Source organism: Oryza glaberrima, chromosome 5, assembly GCF_000147395.1.
Source record: "Oryza glaberrima chromosome 5, OglaRS2, whole genome shotgun sequence".
Classification (NCBI taxonomy): Eukaryota; Viridiplantae; Streptophyta; class Magnoliopsida; order Poales; family Poaceae; genus Oryza; species Oryza glaberrima.
This window is the reverse complement of record NC_068330.1, coordinates 8,050,763-8,067,951: the sequence shown is the minus strand read 5'-3', so window position 1 is coordinate 8,067,951 and position 17,189 is coordinate 8,050,763. Positions and strand designations below refer to the sequence as shown.

The 17,189-nt window shown below is 44.6% G+C and overlaps 1 protein-coding gene and 2 pseudogenes across 3 annotated transcripts; 2 read left to right on the top strand and 1 right to left on the bottom strand.

Moving 5' to 3' along the window:
* The first annotated feature begins 884 nt into the window (after window positions 1-884).
* LOC127773182 (putative disease resistance protein RGA4) lies at window positions 885-5,246 on the top strand. Of its 3 annotated transcripts, none has more exons than XR_008017529.1 (4): window positions 885-1,975; window positions 2,225-4,391; window positions 4,529-4,691; window positions 4,881-5,246. XR_008017529.1 is itself a non-coding variant. In XM_052299211.1 (3 exons), the coding sequence occupies exons 1-3, from the start codon at window positions 920-922 to the stop codon at window positions 4,549-4,551; spliced, it is 3,246 nt and encodes a 1,081-aa protein (XP_052155171.1). In that variant the 5' UTR covers window positions 885-919; the 3' UTR covers window positions 4,552-5,246. The 3 variants fall into 3 exon arrangements, 1 of the variants encoding a protein (XP_052155171.1); XR_008017530.1 differs by having other exon boundaries at window positions 4,784-5,246; XM_052299211.1 differs by having other exon boundaries at window positions 4,529-5,246.
* A 2,710-nt stretch (window positions 5,247-7,956) lies between these two features.
* Window positions 7,957-15,193, top strand: LOC127773481 (putative disease resistance protein RGA3; annotated as a pseudogene).
* LOC127775138 (uncharacterized) lies at window positions 12,409-14,133 on the bottom strand (annotated as a pseudogene).
* Window positions 15,194-17,189: the final 1,996 nt, after the last annotated feature.

Sequence of the window (17,189 nt, the reverse complement as noted above, 5' to 3'; positions counted from 1 at the left end):
AACTTGTATATAAGTTTCATGTAATTTTGAATCTTTAGATCTATTACAAGATTTGTTTTGGTGAGGAAGAAAAATAAAATCACAGCACATACATATGTAAGGATTTATTTCCACAACCTCTATTTTACCGAAATAACATATTACGGAGAGATTTTTGAAAGTTACATACAAGTTACACTATAGTTACAGTGTAATTACATGTAAGTTACAGTGTAATTACACTACGATTGTACTGTAATTATATCTGTTAAATTTTTAGGAGAAAATTTGTCGACAAATATATAGCAAAATCGAATAAATATATATGACGTAAAATTTTAGTGATGGTTTTACCAGGGTTTTTATGGTTATATTGCCGGTAGCGAAGGCTCGAGATCCTGTAGCCCTATGATAGATCCGCTGCTGATTCGGCTGGGAATAAGCTCGCATAACGCGGTGCTGGCCTTCGCCGGCCGGCTATGGTGGGTCAATACAAGCTGGGGCGTGGTCTCTGTCGACCCGTTCAGCTACCGACCGGCAAATCATCGAATTGAGGGAGATAAATTGATCTTGTTTTAATACTTGAGGGAGGACAGAATTGTAAACCGGGAGCCCACAGATGCTAGGAAAATAAAAGGGGAAAAGAAAGCAAATGATGAAAATGATGACAAGGAAAAAGATCCCTCAGTAATCCTTTCCTTCCCACGCAATCCCACATAAAAAAGTGAAAAGAAAATAAAGGAAAAGCTATTGAAGCAGAAGCATCAAGCTAAGCATAGCACTCAGAGCAAGGTAAGGAAGGGATAAATCTTTCTTAAAAAAAAACTAAAAACTAAATGGCCGTTAGAAGATAAATACACGTACGCGCGTGAGGATAGCTATCTACACCCACACTGCCGTGCTGATCGATCAAGCCTCCCAGTTCATCAACTAGCTAGCTATGGCCATCGTCCTGGATGCCTTCGCGTCCTACGTCGGCGACCTGCTCAAGCAGGTGGCCCAGGACGAGCTCACCCTCCTGCTCGGCGTCTCCGGCGAGATCGCCAGCCTCCACGAAAGGCTCAACAGCCTCAAGGACTACCTCGCCGACGCCGAGCGCCGCCGCATCACCGACCAGAGCGTCCAGGGCTGGGTCAGGAAGCTCAAGGACGTCATGTACGACGTCACCGACATCCTCGACCTTTGCCACCTCAAGGCCATGCAGCATGGCGGCGTCGGCTCATCCGCACCTCCCGTCAACATCAGCTGCCTGGACTCGCTGCTCTTCTGTCTCCGCAATCCGCTCTTCGCCCACGACATTGGCAGCCGCATCAAGGCGCTCAACGCCAGGCTCGACGCCATCTGCAAGAGCGCCGCCGCCTTCAGCTTCCTCAAGCTGGAGGCCTACGAGGACATGGCGGCGCCTCGCCGACCCAGCGCCGCCGACCGCAAGACGGACCCGGTGCTGGAGCGGTCGGCCGTGGTCGGAGAGAAGATCGAGGAGGATACCAGGACACTGGTGAAGATGCTCACCAACGGCAAGAACAAGAAGCAAAACGCGGTGGTGGTGGTCGCCGTGGTGGGCACCGGCGGGATCGGCAAGACGACGCTGGCGAAAAAGGTTTTCAATGACGAGGCCATCAAGGAAGCGTTCGACAAGAAGATATGGTTGAGCGTGACACAAGACGTGAACGAGGTGGAGCTCCTTAGGACGGCCATTAGGTCCGTCTCTGTCGGCGGTGCCAGCAATGGTCGAGAGAGCAACAAGTCACTGCTGGTGCCCACACTCGTGGACGCCATCAGGGACAAGAGGTTCTTCCTGGTGCTCGACGACATGTGGAGCGACAGAGCATGGAGCGGCCTGCTCAAGGTGCCCTTCAGCCATGGCGCCGCCGGCAGTCGTGTCCTCGTCACCACCCGCCATGACGCCGTCGCCCGGGGTATGCAAGCCATGCACCCCTTCCACCACGTCGACAAACTGTGCCCTCCAGATGCATGGTCGCTGCTCAAGAAACAGGTCAGATTTACACAATATACTAAATGTTTTACATCCCTCCCTCATCTATCTCTGCCATAAGAAACACTGTGACACCTATCTTCTTGGCCATAATAATTAATTCTAACAACAAAAATCCCCGAAAAAAAATAATCTAACAACAAAAAGACATTGCCAACATATTAACTTGTATGTATATAGAGTAGAATAGAGTACCATTTGCTAAACTAATTGTTCTAAATGCATGCATGTATATGAAATAATTTTCAGGTAGTTTCAAGTGAGATGGAGGAGGTTGAGATTGATGAGACGCTCAAGGACATCGGAATGGAGATAATAGACAAATGTGGTGGATTGCCTCTTGCTGTCAAAGTAATGGGGGGACTCTTGTGCAAAAAGGAGAGACGGCGAGCAGATTGGGAGAAAATTTTGCATGATTCTATATGGTCAGTACCTCAAATGCCTGAGCTAAACTATACTATATACTTGAGCTATCAAGATTTGCACCCTTGTCTGAAGCAGTGCTTTCTGCACTACTCCCTCCTCCCCAAAAATGTGGATTTCTTCATTGACACAGTTACTAGCATGTGGATAAGTGAAGGATTTCTTCATGGGGAAACTGATGATTTAGAACAATTAGGAGAAGAGTGCTATAAAGAGTTAATTTACAGAAACTTAATAGAGCCAAATGCGGAGTACGCTGGAGAATGGGTTAGCACCATGCATGATGTTGTTCGCTCATTTGCTCAACATCTGGCTAGAGATGAAGCACTTGTAATTTCATCTAGAGATGAAATAGGCAGGGGTGCACTTAAATCACATAAATTTCTCAGATTGTCTATAGAAACAGATGATTTGCAACCGAATGATGAATTTGGGTGGAAAATTATACAAGGGCAAAAATCACTTAGAACACTAATACTAGTTGGTGAGCTTAAGATTAACCCAGGGGATTCATTGATTACTCTTTCAAGCCTAAGGACTCTACACATAGAAAATGTCAACTGTACTTCCACATTGGTTGAATCATTGCATCAACTCAAACACTTGAGGTACATCTCCCTAAAATGTGGTGACATAACTAGATTGCCAGAAAACATTGGCAAGATGAGATTCTTGCAGTACCTTGGCCTTGTATGTGAGAATTTGGGCAGGCTTCCTAATAGCATTGTAAAGCTAGGACAATTGAGGTATCTTGACCTTAGTGGCACAAGTATAACTAGTATACCTCGAGGGTTTTGTGGCCTAACAAGCTTGAGGACTTTATATGGTTTTCCAACCCAAGTAGATGGTGATTGGTGTAGCTTGCAAGAGCTGGGGCCTCTTGCTCAGCTCTGGGTTCTTGGACTAAGTAACCTAGAGAATGTACCTGCTATCTCGTTCGCTGCAAAGGCTAGGCTTGGTGAGAAGGCCCACCTTAGCTACTTGATGTTAGAATGTAGCAGTAGACTTGGTGAAGATGGTTTTGTAGAAGACGAGAATGGTGTCCCCGCGGAAGAGCAGCGGCAAATCGAGGAGGTGTTCAATGCGCTTACCCCGCCACTGTGCATAGAGAGCATTGAGATTAGTGGCCATTTTGGAGAGCAGCTACCAAGGTGGATGATGTCAAGAGTAGCATGTGCATATGAGAGGTTGTCGATGGTGATCATGGATGACCTCGCTTGCTGCAACCAACTCCCAGATGGCCTCTGCCGACTTCCGTCTCTGTATTACTTTCAGCTCACCCATGCCCCTGCAATCAAGCGTGTTGGCCCTGAATTCCTAACTATACTACCATCATCGAGCCAACTCCGCCAAGCTCATGCATTCCCGAGGCTGAAGAGGATGATTCTGATAGGCATGGTGGAGTGGGAGGAGTGGGAGTGGGATCAACAACTAAATAGCGTGCATGCAATGCCTGCATTGGAGGAGCTTGTGATCGAAAACTGCAAGCTGAGACGCCTTCCTCCTGGCCTTTCCTCACAAGCAACGGCCTTGACAAGCTTGTACCTACGTAACATCCAACAACTCAATTCTGTGGAGAGCTTTGCTTCTCTTGTCAAGCTTGAGGTGTATGATAACCCCAACCTGGAGAGTATCACTTCCCTCAACAGGTTACAGAAGCTCGTCATTGACGGCTGCCCGAAGATGAGGATATTGGAGGGGGTTCCTGAGCTGCTGAGGCTAGAGCTCAAGGACTTAGATATGGAAGAGCTTCCAGGATACCTGCTGCAGAGTGTGAGTCCTAGGCATCTGTTGCTAGACTGCAGCCTGGAGATGCTCACAGCCATATCAACAGGAGAATCCGGTCCTGAGTGGAGCAAGTTGAGCCGTGTCCAGCATCTGAAGGCCTATGCTGACCAAGGAGACAATGAACGGAGGTGGCATGTGTTGTACACGAGAGATCCCTATAGATTCGAGACAAATATTGGGATCAGCTCTTCTTCTAGTTCTGGAGGTAAATTAACACTTTAACACATATGCTTCTTTCTAATTTATATCTATATATTCTTTTGCCTTAATTTCTTTGCCCATGTTCTGTCCACCTTTCAACATGTTCATTTCATTTTCTCATTTGGGTTGCTTCATTCACAGAATCAAGGGATGATGAGGAATAGTACAAAAATACTTTGAGAGCTCACAACAACAAGGAGCTAGCCTCACTACCTATCAAGAACAATTGTAGTTCAAACTTGTGGGCAAAACAAAACTATATCAAAAGATCAGAGGTCAACCAAATCTTGAGAGAAGTACGCAGGTAACACAAAGGGGCTCATCAGGCACCAAAGCTTTTTTATTGTTATACTGTCATCAATTTGGAATGTCTTTAATTAACTACATTGAACATAGGAAAGGGTAGTAAATTAACAAGCCATGGGCATGTGACATAGAGTGTCATTCAATAATTCGAGATAATAATGCTCCAACAAAAAGGTGGGTTTTTCAGGCTTCCAACTGAAGATTTTCAGAATGGAGTCACACATCCATGAGTCACTGATTGGATTCAAGAGATTTTTTTTGCTATCTCCTTGAAGACCTCATCCATGTCAAGCTTCTTCATCACCTTGAAAGGTCATGGCATGTTCTGCACACAAATTGGAGTGTGTTCAATCAAAAACAAAATCATGATGTGCCCTAATTCCTAGAAGTATTGTAATCATTACATAGAATGGTATCTCAAAGAAATTGTCCAAATAAACATTATTGTGGAGTACTAGATTCGTTGTAAGGCAAATTGGTTATTTCCGACAAGTCTAGTTGGAAGAATGTTGTAATTAGAGGAAAATACAACTTTTTTATTACCTACATTATTGAGGGCCAAAATGTGCTAGTGATGGTTTTCTGCCAAAATGTGCTAGTGATGGTTTTCTATTATGTTGTTGCCTTGGATGTTGTTTAGCTATTGCCGTAAGTGTCAATTTAGTCCGGTTGCAAATATGTATTGTTGTTCAAATTGATTTAAATGTAGCATATGCTAAAATATTTCAGACACATAGTATCTATAAATGGAGATGAACACAATAGACCTAAACTAATTCCTCAAAAAAGACAGTGATTTGGCATATACTACATGATGAAAGCACTTAGAGACTAGCCTAGACACAACAGATTCCAGAAATCTACAATACCTGCAGAGTCATCGTCTTTGCTTTCTTGCCATCAGACGTGGTGGCCCAGTAGCATCCAATCCCACTAGCAGACCATGTCACTGAAGAATTGAGTAGCGAAGGAGAGCATGACGCCGCCTCCACATCTTTCTTGTTGATGTGAAACTAAAGCAACGCAGACTGCTGAAATTAGGGATAGTGACAGCCCCACCGTCAAGGTGGTTGAGAAACTAGTAGCAGCGTGAGAGATGAATTAGGTTTGCATGTGGAGGCATCACCACATTGGTACATATGCACAGATGACCTGTGCACAGGCACATGTCCTAGAGAGAGCTATAGGGAAGAGAGAAAGAGAGATAGAAGAAGAGGAGAAACATGTGAGGTTGCCAGAGAAATAGAGGGAGAAGAGGGAGGTCGAGGAGGAGAGCTCCTCAACCCCTCTCCCTACTCCCCAACGGTGGCCCGACAATAGCCCACGTCCCCCAATGCCACAACCCTTGCTCTTCCCACAGAGAAGAGGTAGCGAGGAGGTGGCTCCAGCCGCGAGGACAACCATGGCGAGGATCTCCTTCAATGGAGGCAAGACGGCCATCAGCATTGGTGCCAGACGTGTGGTAGGTGGAGAGGAGAACAACTCAGGGCTCCCATGGCTCCACCAAAGCTAGGAGCCATTGTCGAAGGTCCGCCAACTAGGAAAAAGAGATAGAAAGAAGAGGGGACGAGAGAGAGAAGGGATGACATGTGGATCCACTTATTATTATTATTATTATTATTATTATTATTATTATTATTATTATTATTATTATTATGTTCATGTTGGTACTAACATGGATGCCACGTTAGTCACTAAATGAAAATTGATCTCGTTTTGATAACTGAGGGAGGATGTAACTAGGATGCATAGCTGAATGCCCATAGAGTAGGAAAAGAAGAGGCAAGAAGAAAACAAATGAAGAAAATAATGATAAAGATCCCTCAATAATCCCTTCCTTGCCTCGCAATCATGCAAAAAAAAGAAAATAAAAGCCAACAATTAAAGATTGAAACAGAACCATCAAGCTAAGCGCAGAATGAAGAGCAAGGCAAGGATAAACTTTGTTTAAAAAAAATAAAGACTTTCTACAGTGCATGTGATATATTAGAGCCATTGATTGCTCTAAATCCAACGGATTAAGATAGAAGGTACCAGTGCGAAGGTACTTAAAGTTTGGGCTATGTATAAAATTCGTGCGGGTGGAGATTGGGAATAAAATCGACAGCGTGGGATTCAATCGCACAAGCTCTGCCTCTTTGGCGAGCCCTCTCCACCACTGGGCAAGTGTGGGTTTTACGTTCAAAACAAATCTACACCCTAGTTACACATGTAATTAAAGTGAAAAAGTTTTTCTCCTAAATATTGTCGAATGTGCTAGCTACAGATAAACTCAATTATTAAGCCATGAGAGTCAGAAAGACTTTTTTCAACAACAAATCATGTGTTGTTAGAATTGGAGGATGTTAAAGAGTAGTGCTTTCCAAACCTCTGGTTAGGGTGTGTTCAGGACACTTTGCTGACCTCTGTTATATTGTTTTCCATGTGCATACTTCCTGAACTTGAAAATTTTTCTAAATTAAAGTTGTTTTAAAATATCGTATTACTACATTTTTCAATTCTTTTATATTTACTTAATTAATCATATATATATAATTAATTATGCGCTAATGAGCTACTACCTTGTTTTGAGAATGAGTTACAAACAAGTAGTGCCAAACACACCACTATAGCCTGTGGATCAGTAAGCCGTTGAATCTGACATGATGAGTAGTAGTTTGTTAATCCAACGGGATAGGTGATTCGACAATATTGATGTGTATGAAGATTTGCATGGTTCAAAGATATGCATAATTTTACGCATGTAGGAAGATCTTAGGAGGTTATTTACGCACTTATCATTTTGCTGGGGTGGCAAGCTGATTTGCAGAAATATCCTAAGTGACTCTTTTTTCTAAACTTAAAAATGCACCCACTAACAAGGTTTTAATACCGGCATACTCAGGTTTCATTATCTTGTACTCAATCACACCCAATGACCAATATTTATGTACCCTCAAGAAGAGGGTAGAAAAAAGCAAATGAAGGAAATGATGACAAGGAAAAAGATAGACCCCGTAATAAGCCCTTCCTTGCATCACAATCTCACCAAAAAAATAAAAGAAAAAAGAGCTAACAACAAATTAAAGATTGAAGCAGAAGCATCAAGCTAAGCACAGGATGAAGAGCAAGGCAAGGCAGGGATAAACTTTATTTCAAAAAAAAAAGGAAAAAATTTATGTTGGTAGCTATATACACGTCCGTGCGGGTACTGACTGCCTCATCAACCAATTTGCCCTCCGTTAGTGTCAGTGTGTGTTTGTGTCGATCATTCACATTCACATATGGCCATTGTTCTGGATGCGTTCGCGTCCTACGTTGGCAACTTGCTCAAGCAGGTGGCCAAGGACGAGCTCAACCTCCACTTCGGCGTCTCCCTCGAGATCGCCACCCTCCACGACAAGCTGCGCATCCTCAAGGACTATCTCGCCGACGCCGATCGCCAACGCATCACTGACCAGAGTGTCCAGGGTTGGGTTACGAAGCTCAAGCACACCATGTACGACGCCACCAACATCCTTGACCTCTGCCACCTCAAGGCCATGCTGCGCAGGGGTGGTAGCTCATCCTCCTCCGACCCTGTGGGCTGCCGCTGCTCTTCTGCCTCCGTAATCCACTCTTCGCCCACGACATTGGCAGCCGCATCAAGGCGCTCAATGCCAGGCTCGACGCCATCTGCAAGAGTGCAGCCACCTTCAGCTTCCTCAAGCTGGAGTCCTACGAAGACATGGTGGCGCCTCGACGGTCCAGCGTCGCTGACCGCAGGACGGACCCGGTGTTGGAGCAGTCGGCTGTGGTCGGAGAGAAGATCAAGGAGGACACCAGGGCGCTGGTGAGGAGACTCACCGATGGCAAGCACAAGAAGCAGGACGCGGTGATGGTGGTTGCCATGGTGGGCACCGGCGGGATCGGCAAGACAAAACTGGCGAAAGAAGGTGTTCAACGACGAGGCCATCAAGGAAGCGTCCGACAAGAAGATATGGCTCAGCGTGACGCAAGACGTGAACGAGGTGGACCTCCTGAGGACGGCCATCAAGTCTGCCGGCGGCGCCAGCGATGGTCGAGAGAGCAACAAGTCACTGCTCGTGCTAGCGCTCGTCGACGCCATCAGGGACAAGAGGTTCTTCCTGGTGCTCGATGACGTGTGGAGTGAAAGATCTTGGGACAATTTACTCAAGGCACCCTTCAGCCATGGCGCCGCCGGCAGCCGCCTCCTCATCACCATCCGCCATGACGAAGTCACCCAACGGATGGAAGCCATACAACCTTTCCACCACGTCGACAAACTGTACCCTCAAGATGCATGGTTACTGCTCAAGAAACAGGTCATAGCTCTACCCATATTAATTATTACTAGCATATATAATGTAATCTTGTACTAATTGCTAGCTAGTAAGCTCAAAATTAATCTGAATTCATGCATGCATGCATGTTCAGGTAGCATCAAGTGATGATATGGAGGAGGTTGAAATTGATGACACACTAAAGGACATCGGAATGGAAATAATAGAGAAATGTGGCGGATTACCACTTGCTGTAAAGTAATGGGAGGGCTGTTGCGCAGGAGGGAGAAACGGAGATCTGATTGGGAGCAAGTTCTGCAAGATTTTATGTGGTCAATACCTCCTGCTTTATTAGACGATGCGGTATACCTGAACTATCAAGATTTGCATCCTTGTTTGAAGCAGTGCTTTCTGCACTGCTCCCTCCTCCCAAAAAATGTAGTATTCTACAATGTCACAGTCTTGGCATGTGGATAAGCGAATGATTTCTTCACGGGGACACCGATGATTTAGAAAAATTAGGAGAAGGGTAATATCAAGAGTTAATTTACAGAAACCTAATAGAGCCAGATGAAGAATATGCTAATCAGTGTTAGCAGCATGCATGATGTTGTTCGCTCATTTTCTCAACATCTATCTAGAGATGAAGCATTAGTAGTTTCAACTTTAGATGAAAGAGGCAAAGGTGCACTTCAAACACAAAAGTTTCTTAGGCTGTCTATAGAAACCAATGATTTGCAACCAAATGATGAATTTGACTGGAGACTTATACAAGGCCAGGGATCACTTAGAACACTAATAGTAATTGGTGAGCTCAAGATTAACCATGGGGATTTGTTGATTAATTTTTCAAGCCTAAGAATTATGCACATAGAAGACGCCAACTGTACTGCTTCCTTGGCTGAATCCTTGCACCATCTCAAACATTTGAGGTATATCTTTCTAAAATGCAGCGACCTAGCTAGACTACTACGGAACATCAACAAACTCAAATTATTGCAGTACCTTGAGATTGAGTCTGAAAACTTAGTCAGGCTTCCTAATAGCCTTGTAAAGCTAGGGCGGCTTAGGCATCCAAGCCTTGTAAAGCTAGGGCGGCTTAGGCATCTTGACCTCTTAGGTGTAAGCATAAATGGCATACCCCGACAGTTCTGTGGATTGACAAATTTGAGGTATTTATGCGGGTTTCCTGCACAAGCAGATGGTGAGTGGTGTAGTTTACAAGAGCTGGGGCCTCTCGCTCAGCTACGGAGACTTTCACTAAGAAAGCTAGATAATGTACCTGCTCCCTCCTTGGCTACAGAGGCTAGGCTTGGTGAGAAGTCGCATCTTATGTACTTAGCTTGAGATTAGACTGTAGCAGTAGACTTGGTGAAGATGGGTTAGTAAAAGATGAGAAAAGTGTCTCCGAGGAAGAACCTTGACAAATCGAGGAGGTGTTGGATGAGCTTGCCCCACCATGGTGCATTGAGAGTATTGAGATCAATGGCTATTTTGGACAACGGCTACCAAGGTGGATGATGTCTAGAGGAGCAAGTGCATTTGAGAGACTGATGATTGTGATGATGCAGGACCTAGCCTGCTGCACCCAACTGCCCAACGGCCTCTGCCACCTCCCATGCCTGAAATTTTTTCAAGTCATGCATGCCCCTGCAATCAAGCGTGTTGGCCCTAAATTCATGACTATACGACCATCATCCAGCCAACACCACCATGGTGCCCATGTATACCCTAGTTTGAAGGAGATGAATTTAATAGGCATGGAGGAGTAGGAGTGGGAGTGGGAGTGGGATCAGCAACCAAATAATGTGCAGACAATGCCTGCATTGGAAGAGCTTACGCTCGAAAACTGCAAATTGAGAAGCCTTCCTCCTGGCCTTTCCTCGGAAGCGATAGCTTTAACAAGCATGGACCTATATAAATCCAGCAACTCAGCTCTATAGAGAGCTTTGCTTCTCTTGTCAAGCTTGAGCTGCAAGATAACCCTGACCTGGAGAGGGTCACATCTCTCCCCAAATTGCAGAAGCTCATCATTGTCGGCTGCCCGAAGATGAGGGCATTGGAGGGGGTGCCTGAGCTACAGGGGCTGGAACTGTAGGACTACAACATGGAACAACTCCCAAGATACCTGCAGGCTAGCAGGGTGTGAGTCCTATGCACCTGGTGCTGGACTGCAGCTTAGAGCTACTCACATCCATAGCCCTTAGAGAATCTGGTCCTGAGTGGGGCAAATTGAGCCATGTCCAGCATGTCAAGGCCTATGCTGATCAAAGAGACGATGAAAGGAAGTGGCACATGTTGTACACAAGAGAACCCTACAGTTTTGAGACAAACATCGGTGACAACTCTTCTTCCAGTACTGGAGTAAATTAGCTCGGCTACTTATTCTTCTTCTGATTTCTGTCCATATTTTTTCTTTCTTTTTACCCATATTCGTTCCATCTTTCAACTGCATGATGAGCCTCCCTACTGTCTCCGTTTCACTTAATGGACAGCTTCAGAGGATGAGGAGTAGGAAACAAATACTTCGATAGCTCAAGGCACCCAAGTGGTATCTGGCAGCCATCCATTGTCGAAGACATTGCTAGAGACAACAGTCAATGCATGCTACAAATTGTTGCGGTCCACAACTGTCAGCAAATCTCCTAGCCTAACGAGCAATTTTACAGTCCTTGAGGAGATACCATGAGGTAAAAAAAATTTAGTGTAAAATTTGGTGCCTCATAGTATTTAGGTATCAAATTTATAATAGAAAAAGTGGTACCTCATGGTATCTTCTTAAAGACTGTAAAATTGCTCTAGTCTAACATTCATTTTTTAGATAATGCCTAGTCTATCATTCATAAGGAAGGCTCTACAGCTCTGTACATGAGATGGGACTGTGAATTTGTGATTTGTATTGTTGACATATGCTACTACTTCCTGCAATGTACTGAAAGAAACAAATATATTACTATTTGAGCCAACATTATTTGATTTGAGGACTGCAGTGACTTAACACATTGTTAATTTTGTACTTAGCCTCTCCCCTGAATATTGACTATTATATTGAGAAAAGTTAGGAAAGACCTAAGAAGGTAGCCTCATTGCCTATCAAAAACAGCTGCAATTCAAACTTTCTTTTTTGAAACCTAAGCCAGCTCTTGCTGGTTTTATATTAAGTGAGGGGGGAACTGTACATAAATTCAAACTTGTGGCTAGAACAGAACATATGACATCAAATCACTAGGTAACTGAATATTAGATATTACGAGTAGTATGCAGGAATCTTTAGATACATTTAACACAGGAAGTGCCAGTGAATCAACACACCATGGGTATGCAACACGGAGTGCCATCCAATAACATTTCAAGATGAAGATCCAACAGAAAGGTGGGATTGGAGGCTTACTACTAGTTATAAGCCACCTAAAGATTTTCACCCCATGAGTTGTTGATTTGATTCAGGAGATTTTATTTTGCTATGTCCTTGATGACCTCATCCATGTCGAGCTTCTTCATCGCTGTGAAAGGTCTTGGCATGTTCTGCACACAAATTGGAGTGTGCTCAATCAGACACAAATCATGATGCACCCTAATTCCTAGCAAATATAGTAATGATTATATAGAATGGTCTCTTAGATTCGATGTTCTAATTGGAATGCAAGTGATTTAAGTACATAGGTGAGTTAATATATCATCACTGAAAAGAACTGCCAATGCAAGTTAAAAGAAAACCAAAAGAATAACTAGCTAGCAAACAACAGATGTAGAAAGCTAAGAAAAGTCCCTTATGATTCAGGTACCAAGTAGTAAACAAGATTACCAGCAGTGATATGAACACTTCACCACCTTCCTCACGAATCTCCAGGCAACCACGTCGTGGCTGAGAATTAGGAGGAAAACAATGATGACAACGAAGGAAGCCAGTGAGATAACCGAAAAGTTATTTTAGGGTTGATTGTTGCAAAAAAAAACAATTACTTCGGTTTAACACCATGTAGATACATTTTCAGGGTTGATTACCACAGATACCCCAGGAACAAAACTTTCCAGATCCTCCTTTACCTTCACAGCTCTGATCTTGAACTGTCTGCATTGAGTGCTAGAGAATCGTACAAAGAAGCAAGGATAAAAGAAAATTCAATAAGAATTGCTACCAATAATTCATTTAATGCAATAGGACTTTTTTAGATATATCAAGATAAAGGAATGATGTACGAGTTATCTAGAATTATTCAGCTAAGCAAGGAGAACATTTTGTCCAATGTGCAAAAGCAAATTATAAGTCTGTTCGATAACAGATCTATTGCGCGTATGGTCAATCATCATTCTTATATGTAAAATACAAAAGAAGGTGGTCTTACATACTGATTAGAGATACAGTAAGGAATTCTGGGTTTGGGTTCTATGTCGATGGTATCTATTGACAAAACCATTGTTAACACTTCCAGTGATAATTCACAAAAACTAAAGTCCGTTATTGAAGGTTAAGTAACTAGTATTAATTGAACGTACAGAAAACAGCAGAAAACACTCAATTATCAAGGAAGGAAGCAGAGTATATGACCCCCCAAAAGAAATGGAAACCTATAGATAGCAAAGCACTTGACAGATAATCACAAAAAATGGCTTCATATATACACCAAAACTAGAAGCCGCAAGAAGAAGTAAGTAAACCTCCTACAGCCAAAATACTATAATCCCCTAGCAACTATTTGAACTTAGGTACAGAGAGAACATTGTTCTTTTCCTTTTTCTTCTGAACTGACATCGTTAGAAAATGATTTCCTTATGGCTTCGGCGGGTATCAAAATCTGAAGAATGCACAGAAGACCATCCATAGTATGTATGTAAAAGGGGGCTTCACCTTTTAGGTTATCAACCAACCATTAGCCGGTTAGCCCCAGCAGAACGCCATTAAATCCCAAGGATGAACAAGTAATCCCCTCACCCCGAGCGTGGGGGCACTTACCATGACTCCACGACGATGCGCTTCCCGTTGCTGGCCACAGCGCTGTAATCCGCAGCCGCCACCTCTGCATCTTCTTTCCTGGCCCTCTTCCTCCCCTTCTACTCGGGTGCTGCCGCCTCCTTTTTGGCCGCCTTTGCCGGAGCCTCGGCCCACTGCTTCCCGACGGCCATGCTCCGTGTCTTCCTCGGTGACCCGGCCGCCGGAGACTTGCGCTTAGGAGGCATCAGCGGCAGTAGGCGAGAGTTAGCGTTGGTTGGTTCCTTCTCCAAGGGAGATGGAGTTGGGGTTGGGGAAATGGGGGGGTTTCGTCGGAATTGAGGGAAGAGAAAAGGTGCGAGAGGTTCCCGCCCAACCCTCTTCCCATTGGCAGGAAAGAATCCACTCCCAACTTGGTCCTTCTTGGGCCTTGGGCCTATGAATCGATTGATGTATGAGCCTTCCCTGTAATTTATCGATGTGAACCCATCTGTCAGCTGGAAGTATCTTTCAGTTGGAAAAAGTACACCAAAGGTCCCTCGACTTGCCATCGACTTAAAAAACGCCCTCAAACCACAAAACCAGATATCTGGTATCCCTTAACTAATTAAAACCGGTCACAATAGGTCCTAGATCAGTATTGCAACAGGTTTTGTTCGACATGGTGGCTGAGTCAGCGTGGGACGTGGGCACTATATGTAAGGGTGATCCACGTCATCACCCTTCCTCTTTCTCCTATTCTATCTTTCTAGGCGAGGCGAGAGGCGGGTGCAAAGGCCGGCAGATGAGGCGGGAGAGAGGAGGAGGGTGGTGGCTGCAGCGGGGTACAGCCCAGCCGGCCCATCCCGCCCCCGCCGCAAGCGGTCGTCGTCTTCCACCTCCAGACGCTGCCCGTTCCTCTCCCCGGCCACAAAACCCTAGCGCTGCCACCGATTCGATCCGCCTCCCCGCTTGTTTTCCATTCCGATTGATTACGAAAATCGATTACCCTTCACCTCCTCATAAATTCCCCCATGTTTTCCCCATCAATCATGCCTTTAATCGCCTTGAATCATCGCCTCTTCATCTCCGGCGAACCGACGCCATTACCTTCGGCAACCGAGCTCCCCGGCACTGTGTTCGTGTTCCTTTCTTGGCCTCTCTCTTGGTTCGTGTTCCTTTCTTTCTTGCCAAGTGCCAAGTGCCAACCACGGGGCAGGAGTTCTCGGCGCCATTTTTTGTTTATAATGATGTGTTTATTGCAAGATAACACGCTCATCCTTTCACATGAAACAGGTCGATGCGACGGTAAATTGTATTAAATCGTAATCTTCTATGCTCGCTCAATTTCTTCGGATTCCATTACTGAAAATGCACAAAACCATCGGATTGAGTTTCTCCATATTAGTTCAGAATTTATTAGGTTATATGTTAATGACAAAGTCATATGACTAAAGGATCCCTAAAAAACGATCCTAACTCTAGCGCATAATTTTATTTTTTCATAAAATAACTAAGCACATAAACACCGTTTTGGCGGGAGCATATGATGGGATTAGGCACGGAGACCAATGAGCATCTGCCATAAGGCTGCTTATTACCGAAACGCTAATTAGCGCGTAGGCGTTGGCGGCGCAAACACAGCCAAGGCCCACGCATGCACTAATTCCCTTTTTATCTTTTTTTCTCTGTTGCTCTTTTTTTCTCCCGTGATTAGTTACCTTTTTCTCGCCGCAAGCGTGATTTTCTTCACGATTTTTTTTGTTTTATAAATTAAAATTTTCACATCCAATTTAAGTTGAAAATTTTTAAAAAATGTTTTAAATTTTAAGATGAAAGTTTTCAAATTTAAATCAAATGTTTTGAACTGTGTGATGAAAGTTTATAAACCAGTATTTTCTTACAAATGCGATAAAATATATATTTTTTCAATTTTTTTCCCAAGCAGTGCGGAAGCTGGAAAAGGAGCAAGACACCGTCACCACCCTGACATGACATGCGGGCCCTACCTCATTACCTCAAAACACGGCACCGCTCCCCCCGCGTGAACCGAGCTTTCGTGGACCTCACCGACCGCCTCGGCTACCTCGGCTTCTCCACTTCCTTCCTTGAGTGTTTTACCCCTATGCCATTAAGAAAGTTGGAGGTTACGCATGTGCCATAAAAAAGTTTTGAGTCACCTATATGCCATGACACAAATTTTCGTTTACTTGTGTGCCACTTTGGATGGAATCAGCACTAAACGGAGACTAACGGAGGTTTGAAAGGTCTATTTTGCCCTTACTCTATTTCAGCCGCTTTGGATGAAACATTTGGAAGAGAAATCGGCTCACACAGCACATAGAGGCTGAAATGTAGATTGAAGAAAATGAAATAAAGTGAACATTTTTAAAAATTGAAAATAAAGTTAAAACAGGAAATAAATATGGAAAAATTCGTAAATAAATTTTAAAGTGATGGAAATAAATAGAAAACAGGGAATAAATAAGAAAAAAAATTCGTAAATAAATTTTAAAAATCATAAATAAATACAAACATATGAAAACATAAGGAAAATTCGTAAAAGGATAAGGAAAAAAATGCGTGGATAAATAAGAAAAAATGCAAAAAAAATTAGAAAAAGCAGGAATAATACTTGGTTATAGGATCAACGTTCAAGCAACTAAACTTGGTCATAGCATCAACATTCATGACATAACTTGCATCCATAGCAACAAGTTCATATCACCAACATTTAAAGTAGTAATTCAACACACTAAGTCCACACATAAAAAGATCACCAACTGCTAGCATTACAGAATCACACCCAAACTGAACAAACTCTGAACTCTGCAACAATATGTAGCAGCAAGAAAGCAAGAAATGCAACAAGCTGTTCGTCCTCACAGCTGCTTCAGTCCGTCGGCGAAGCATGAGCTGAACCGCGCCATGTCGGACTCCGGCAGCGCCACGCCGATCTCGATGCCGCGCCATGGACACCGTGCCGGGCGTCTTGTCGATGGACAGGAGCTCCACCTTCGTCGGCCGGCCCAGCCCGAAGTCGGTGTCGTACACGGCGTACCGCGGCGAGCCGCCGATGGACATCGGCCGGTGCGGCATCAGCGACACGATCTTCTGGAACCACCCGTCGGCACCGTCCAGAACGCCGTCGTCGAGCCCCCTGATGGCGGCGCCGATGCCCGCCGCCACCGAGCAGGCTGGATCTGGCGAGGCGACGCGAGACGAGGCGAGGCGGCGGCGGCGGCGGCGGCGGCGGCGGCGGCGTGCCGGCGAGGCGAGGCAACGGCGGCGGCGTGCCGGCGACGGCGACGACCGGCGGCGGCGG

Bases quoted from the DNA above. Each gene is read 5' to 3' on its own strand.
- LOC127773182 (XM_052299211.1), top strand. From the start codon at position 920: ATGGCCATCGTCCTGGATGCCTTCGCGTCCTACGTCGGCGACCTGCTC. The intron at 1,976-2,224 runs GTCAGATTTACA...AATAATTTTCAG, and splicing joins GGTCGCTGCTCAAGAAACAG to GTAGTTTCAAGTGAGATGGA. The intron at 4,392-4,528 runs GTAAATTAACAC...CTTCATTCACAG, and splicing joins CTCTTCTTCTAGTTCTGGAG to AATCAAGGGATGATGAGGAA.